This window comes from Monodon monoceros, unplaced genomic scaffold (assembly GCF_005190385.1).
Source record: "Monodon monoceros isolate NGI ecotype Baffin Bay Population unplaced genomic scaffold, NGI_Narwhal_1 Super_Scaffold_11, whole genome shotgun sequence".
Classification (NCBI taxonomy): Eukaryota; Metazoa; Chordata; class Mammalia; order Artiodactyla; family Monodontidae; genus Monodon; species Monodon monoceros.
Genome location: NW_021703767.1, coordinates 11,512,000 through 11,519,805, shown reverse-complemented (window position 1 = coordinate 11,519,805; position 7,806 = coordinate 11,512,000). Strand labels below are relative to the sequence as shown.

Here is a 7,806-nt window from a genome sequence, read left to right as displayed (position 1 = left end):
CCAAGGTTTGAACACACGTGGTTCAGGACCTCTGGCCTAATGCTAAAACGAAAAAAAAAGCCGAGGCCAATAATAGGATGCCACGGGAGGCAGATGGCGGTAAAAACGTATTCTTCGTATGGGGGCAAGCGCTGATTAATGTTTTCCCGGATGGATCTCCCTGCCGAAACTCGGGGCCATCCGGGCCGGTTGGAGGCCCCGGTCAAACACCATGTTGCCCTCCTTGCTCCCTTTCCTCACGGAATTTAATCTAGGGTGTTTAGTGACCAAAATAAACCTCTTAAGGCCCCCAAACACTGTTGAAGACTGACAGCTTAAGCTGACAGTCGCCTCTAGAGAGACTTCTCCTGTAATGGCGCCTGCGTCAGTCACTAACATGGCGGACATAGTCGTGCGCGGCGCAAACGTCAGCAGCTCTACCCCAGACGCTCAGAAACAGCGGAGGAGAGCGGGGCCGTGCTCACTGATTGGTTCAGAGGCGGAGCGTGCCGGACTGGGCGCTCCCACAGGAGCCAATCAGGACGGCTAGAGACGGAATTGGCCGCTGCGCCTCCTCCCGAGGCATGCTGGGAGCCTGGAGGACTAGTGAGGAGGAGTTGAGAGAACGGAGCGGACGCCATGGCGACCAACATCGAGCAGATTTTTAGGTCTTTCGTGGTCAGTAAATTCCGGGAAATTCAACAGGAGCTTTCAAGGTAAACGCTTCCCAGGCTCTTCTGCTCCCAAGGGACCGATAGGGCCTCACGTAGCCGTCCGTGGCACCTTTCTTCAGGGACGCTGTCGTTCCTCGTCTCAGGCCCGGCTACAGCCCCGCCTGGGCCTGGGATCCATTTTCCGGCCCCCCCCCCCCCGTCCGCTCCCTCCCTTCCCAGCGAGGAACTTCGCCCTTTCCGAGGTAATCCCAGGCTCCCTCTTCTAGAACCGAGTTAGGATGCTCAGGCTTCTCCCCCGTTTGGTCATCCCCTACCATTTAGCTACTGTAGGCCTGGTTGTCCACCAGGGACGGGCCTAGTTCCTTCCTCAGCTCCTCAGCCGCCGCGGCGCTTCCCCTCCCCCTCTCTGCCTCCGCGGATTTCGCCGGCCGGTGTCTTTAACCGGAAAGGGGTCTAACGGCCGTTTCTTGGGTAATCTTAAATCCGCTTTATTATTGCAAGCTTCAGACCATTTGGGGGTCGGGATCCTTTAATTAGATTATTTGGGTCCTACTGTTCTGTGGCTTCCACCAGGTAGCATTCTAATAGTTTAATAGATTGGAAATTTAAATTAAAACAGCTCAAATTAATGTTAGCTACTTTGACAGAATATTCGAGGTGAGGATGGAAGGGGACTTTGCATTAGTGGTAATTTTTTTAATTTAGTCAGCGGAAAGTGGACTTCATGTGTAGCTCTAAATATTTTTGCCGCCCCTGACCCAATTGACATATTTGACCAACACGCTACTTTTGTCATTGCTACTGGTTTACCCTTGCTTCCCCACAATTTGAATGGGAAGAGATTTTCGAAGAAATACTTGCTTATTCAGAAACGAAAATCTCGTGGGTCATGTTGTTATTCAGTGATTGCCTTTTTACTTTGTATAACGTAAATATTTGTTCCGAGTTCAAATGTATTGCTGGTTGTATTTTAAAAGTTGAGAGCAAGAATCAGACGTAACGTGAATTTGAAAATCAGCCGAAAACGCATTTGTAAACTCAGCGCTCAAATTAACATAAGGTTACTGGGGCAATGATACAGTATTGCTGTAATATTTTTCCAGGGTATATTGTTTTTTCATTGGGAAATGGATCCTCTCATTGATTTAGTTGCTTTTTAAAATTTTGTTATATGCTGGTTATTTTTAGGATGATGATAAACGACCTGAGTCGAGGGAATATAATTTTCCTGAAAACTTTTTTATAGTTGCATATATTAAGTAGTTGTGTTTGCTGGTTGTAATGTCTTTTTTCTATACCTTTTAAAATTCAGTTTTTGTATTAGAAGTGTTATTGTCGTGGAAAGTTTAGGAAAAAAAGAGGAAAGAAAATTTTAAAACACATGGTTATTGATCTTTATGTTTTCATTTTTTCCTTGTGCATACAGATGCACATATTTTGTCAAGTGTGATCATCTTGTTTTGTGTTGGTTGTTTTTTTCACCTATATATTGTGAACACGTTTGTGTTTTATCAGTCTCGGTAGTCTTTGAAACATTTTTCATGGCTCCATAGAATTCTGTTGTAGGATTGTATTGATGGATATTTAGTTGCTTTGAAATTTCCACCCCTTTGCAGCAGTTCAGTAAGCATCCTCACAGCTTTAAGATGATTACTTTGTTATAGACTGACAGGTTTTTTTTTTTTAGCCCTACTTTTCTGATTTTCAAATCGTGGCCTTTTTAGTAAGGTATGCACTGTGAAAGTGCTTAGGAAAAATGTAAAAGAGCTCCAGGAAGAGAGTTTAGAAAGAATATTAGATAAAGCAGTTTATTACTAAGGGAATATTCAGCTTCTTTTCAAATACTATGCTATATATTGTCAGTATCAAAAGAAGTTTTTGATTGTTTGCCATTTCGATGAACTATAGTTCCTTTTTTTCTCACTTACTTTTATGAACATGGGTTTGGGTGAGGAGACTGACTTTCAGACAGTTTAAGTTATTATATATAGATGGTTGAGTATGAGCTCTGGTTTTGAATACCAGCTTTACCTCTTAATTAGATGTATGATGTACAGCTAGGTTTTTTTGTCTTCTCTGTGCCTCATTTTCCTCATTTAAATAATCAGAACAGTAGTGCTGATCTTAGAGTTTTGTTAGGATAAATGAGTTTAAAAATGTAGAACCGTGCAACCCTAGTTAATAGTTAATAAATGTTAAATATTGCTATTGTATGATTAATTGTATTAGAAAACCAAATGTTCTTTAATAACACTTGGTTAACTACTGAATTTTTGGGGGGTTTTGACCAGACTTTTATCAGGTATTGGAGCATAATTGTCGACCCATTTTGCTACCTAAAATTGAAGTTACATTAAGTCAAACGTGCTGTTTAAAGTATTTTTCAAAACAATTTTGTAAATTTACACAAAAGAGTACAAAAGACTAAGTAAATGATATGTTTTTATGTCTGTTAAGATTCTTCTGTTCCTGTGAATTGAAAATATGTTAAGTGATTCATTTACTGTTAATATAAATGAGTTGTTTTACATGATTTTTGATAACTGGGTGAAAATTATATAAATGTATTCTTCCTTTTCAACATTATGGCATTTCAGCAAGTCTGATCAGTCTAAACCTGATCCAGTGCTACAAGTTACCCTTTTGACTTAATGTGTCGGTGGCTAAAGTTGTGTTCCTTGATACTGCTGATGGTGATACATGCACAAGTGTGGCTTTACTGTGGCTTTACTGTGGCTATAGCTTCTACCATAATGTTAGGTCATGTAGTTTTCTTTGGTTTTGTGATTGTGATCTTAATAATAATTTTCCTCCCCTGAGATAAATATGCTGGTTGGGGAGTATTTTGTTAAAAAAAAAAAAAAAAAAAAGATGAGCTTAGAAACCTGTTTGAAAGACTTTTTCTTAACTTTCACAGTTCTGAAAACTTTAATCGTGTGAAAATAAAAATGTACCAACTGTAAGTAGATAGTGTTAAGGAAGCACTTTTGATGGGGAATAGCATCCAAAATAAATAAAAAATGGTGAAGTGTACAAATAAGATTGTTTTAATCAGTTGAGTTACAAATATTAATTTATTATATGGCATGATAAAAATATTAATGAATTTTGGTAACTTTTCTTGTGAAGTGGAAGGAGTGAAGGCCAGCTCAATGGTGAAACAAATACACCTATTGAAGGAAACCAGGCAGGTGATGCAGCTGCTTCTGCCAGGAGCCTACCAAATGAAGAAATAGTTCAGAAGATAGAGGAAGTACTTTCTGGGGTCTTAGATACGGAACTACGATATAAGCCAGGTAAGTTGGAGATAATCAGTTGTCTTGAAAACTTGAAGATTTTTTTTTTAATAGTTAACAGTAGTATTTCTTGATTGCATGGTATTTAAGATGTTCATTAGATTTAAAACTTCAATAAGTTTAATTTTTAGTTTAATTGATTTACTGAAGACTTTCTTAAGTATTTTTTTGAAAATACAATTGTACTGGAACCATGAGCATCGATGCATTTGTTTACTTTGCTGGTGGAATATAACTATCTTTGTTTGGTTTAGTCTTACAGTGCCTCAGTGCCAGGATTTTGAATGTAGGTTTTCATTGAACAGTTGTATAAATGTCAGTTTTGGAAGGTACAGGAGTCTGGACCATATCTGTAATGATTCTAAAACCCTGGAAGGTTTTATTTTAAAGCTCAAGATTAGAGATGATCTTGTTTTTGTGTCTACTCCTCTTAAAGGTGCAATGAATGGAGAGGAATCATTGCTGGATATTTAGCATTTGGGGAATTGATTAAATAATTGATGCTTAGAAATGAAGGATTTGTGATCAGCCACAAAAATAACAATATTGTTTAGTTTTGTAAATGGGGGGCCATGGTATGGGTTTTGTTTTTTTTTATTTTTAGTATAGAGTATGGTTAAAAAAAGATAGCATGGACTGTAGCCTTGCTTAGATTCATGGCTCTAGCAACTTTTTCTTGAAGTATAATGTAGCTAACATTTGGTACATAATAAACAATTAGTGGAAAATGATTAATTTTGCTTTGGAAGAGGTCTTGTCATGTGTTGATTTGCTTTTTCCATAACCTTGGTGACCTGGATTTCCGATCACCTAAGATCACTAAGGTTTATCTAATATGATATTGGCATTAGAGTAAATCTCATCTGGTTACAAAGTGGATTATAAACCACTTTTTCTTTTAGATATGCAGATTGAAATGTTCTTAAGTTACATGTTAAGGGCTGTACGAATTTCCTTCTCCAAATGACTTTATTATCATTTTTAAAGTAGAAACATTAAAAAAATTACTTCTTAGTAATTTAGAAGAGTATTGGGGGGAAGATGTTATTTTTATTCGAATGCAACATGGGTGAAAATTCAGATTCCGTATTTTACATTTGTTGTTCAGACCTTATACTATAAAAGCAATCTCTAGCATTTGCTGAGGGCTTACTTGGTGCCAGGCATTATTCAGTGTACTTTGTATGTTTTAACTGAGTTCGTCCTCTAACTCTGGAAGACAGAGTGTCAGCGGTTTGGCCACGTCTATTCATTTAGTGAGTGGTGAATTGATTCAGTATCCAAAAGCAGACAGTGTGTTCCAGAGCCAGTGCCATGTTGCTTTCTGTATAAATAAGGGTGATAAAATAGTCACAAAAGTTTTTTAACGTGTGTTTTTGTGGAAATTCTTACAGTTAATATAATATGAAAGATATTCATCATAACTGTAGTTTAAAAGTAATTTGCTGTATAGTGAGAGCTGGAGAAAGTAATTGTTTTAAATGAACTTAGTAAAAACACATCTTAATGTAATTCTAAAAGTTTTTGTAATAAATTAAGAACTTATTTTTAACCCAGGCTTCAGTGGTAAAAGAAGTATTGGAAAAGTGTCAGTCTTCAGATAACTGGTTTATGGAAAATAGTTTATTTAGTAACCTTTTGTTTAACAAGAAGTGTTATGGTATCTTAACATGGATTGTAAGTTTTGGTTTATACGACTTACCTAAATCTATTTTGGGGGATATTTGACAAAATTAATTTTCCTAAATTTCAGACTTGAAGGAGGCTTCCAGAAAAAGTAGATGTGTGTCTGTACAAACAGATCCTACTGATGAAATACCTACCAAAAAGTCGAAGAAACATAAAAAGCACAAAAATAAAAAGAAGAAAAAGAAGAAAGAAAAGGAAAAAAAGTATAAAAGACAGCCAGAAGAATCTGAATCAAAGCCGAAATCACATCATGATGGGAACGTAGATTTAGAATCAGATTCCTTTTTGAAGTTTGATTCTGAACCTTCAGAAATGGCACTGGAGCATCCTGTGAGAGCGTTCGGCCTATCTGACACCAGTGAGTCTCCTGCACTTGTGCTAGAACCTCCTGTAGTATCTATGGAGGTATTAGAGCCACACACCTTAGAAATTCTGAAGCCAGCTACAAAAACTGCAGAACTGTCAGTTGCATCTACATCAGTAGTTTCAGTGCAGTCAGAGCAGTCTGTAGCAGTAATGCTGGAACCATCCACGACAAAGATTCTGGATTCCTTTGCAACAGCACCAGTGCCTACTACAACAGTAGTGCTAAAGTCATCTGAGCCGGTTGTAACAATGTCAGTGGAGTGTCAGGTGAAGCCTGGGCTGAAATCTTTGGAGAGCACACCTCCAGAGCCATCAAAGATCATGTTGTTAGAGCCTCCAGTAGCAAAAGTGCTAGAGCCATCAGAAACCCTTGTGTCATCAGAGACACCTACTCAGGTGCACCCTGAGCCAAGCACATCAACAACAATGGATTTTCCAGAGTCATCGGCAACTGAAGTGCTAAGATTGCCAGAGCAGCCTGTAGAAGTCCCATCGGAGATTGCAGATTCATCCATGACAAGACCGCAGGAGATGCTGGAGCTGCCCAAGACCACAGCGTTGGAGCTGCAGGAGTCGTCGGTGGCCTCAGTGATGGAGTTGCCGGGGCCACCTGCGACCTCCATGCTGGAGTTGCAGGGGCCCCCTGTGACTCCAGTGCTGGAGTTACCTGGGCCCTCTGCTACCCCGGTGCCAGAGTTGCCAGGGCCCCTTTCTACCCCAGTGCCTGAGTTGCTAGGGCCCCCTGCGACAGCAGTGCCTGAGTTGCCGGGGCCCTCTGTGACGTCAGTGCCACAGTTGTCGCAGGAATTGCCAGGGCTTCCAGCACCATCTGTGGGGTTGGAGCCACCACAGGAGGTACCAGAGCCACCTGTGATGGCACAGGAGTTGCCAGGGCTGCCTGTGGTGACAGCAGCAGTAGAGCTGCCAGGGCAGCCTGTGGTTACAGTAGCAATGGAGTTGACCGAACAACCTGTGACGACGACAGAGTTGGAGCAGCCTGTGGGGATGACAACGGTGGAACATCCTGGGCAGCCTGAGGTGACGACGGCAACAGGGTTGCTGGGGCAGCCTGAGGCAGCAATGGTGCTGGAGTTGCCAGGACAGCCAGTGGCAACGACAGCGCTGGAGTTGCCAGGGCAGTCTTCGGTGACTGGGGTGCCAGAGTTGCCAGGGCTGCCTTCGGCAACTAGGGCACTGGAGTTGTCGGGGCAGCCTGTGGCAACTGGGGCACTGGAGTTGCCTGGGCAGCTCATGGCAGCTGGGGCACTGGAGTTCTCGGGGCAGTCTGGGGCAGCTGGAGCACTGGAGCTTTTGGGGCAGCCTTTGGCAACAGGGGTGCTGGAGTTGCCAGGGCAGCCTGGGGCGCCAGAGTTGCCTGGGCAGCCTGTGGCAACTGTGGCGCTGGAGATCTCTGTTCAGTCTGTGGTGACAACAACGGAGCTGTCAACGATGACCGTGTCGCAGTCCCTGGAGGTGCCCTCGACGACAGCGCTGGAGTCGTATAATACGGTAGCACAGGAGCTGCCTACTACATTAGTGGGGGAGACTTCTGTAACAGTAGGAGTGGATCCCTTGATGGCCCAAGAATCCCATATGTTAGCTTCTAACACCATGGAGACCCATATGTTAGCATCCAACACCATGGACTCCCAAATGCTAGCGTCCAACACCATGGACTCCCAGATGCTAGCGTCCAACACCATGGACTCCCAGATGTTAGCCTCTAGCACCATGGACTCCCAGATGTTAGCAACTAGCTCCATGGACTCCCAGATGTTAGCAACCAGCTCCATGGACTCCCA

At 41.9% G+C, this 7,806-nt stretch overlaps 1 protein-coding gene across 5 annotated transcripts in view; it reads left to right on the top strand.

Annotated features, from left to right (window-relative positions):
* Positions 1 to 144: 144 nt before the first annotated feature.
* The window catches only part of SON (SON DNA binding protein), a 31,268-nt gene continuing 23,606 nt past the window's right edge, over positions 145 to 7,806 (top strand). For all 5 annotated transcript variants that reach the window (XR_003792424.1, XM_029215284.1, XM_029215285.1 and 2 more), the window contains exons 1-3: positions 145 to 695; positions 3,783 to 3,949; positions 5,703 to 7,806. The exon at positions 5,703 to 7,806 is cut by the window's right edge and continues 3,653 nt beyond it. Coding sequence is in view for 4 of the 5 variants with exons in the window: in XM_029215284.1 (XP_029071117.1) it covers positions 619 to 695; positions 3,783 to 3,949; positions 5,703 to 7,806 (2,348 nt within the window). In the remaining variant the exon portion in view is untranslated. The remainder of the gene's footprint in view (positions 696 to 3,782; positions 3,950 to 5,702) is intronic.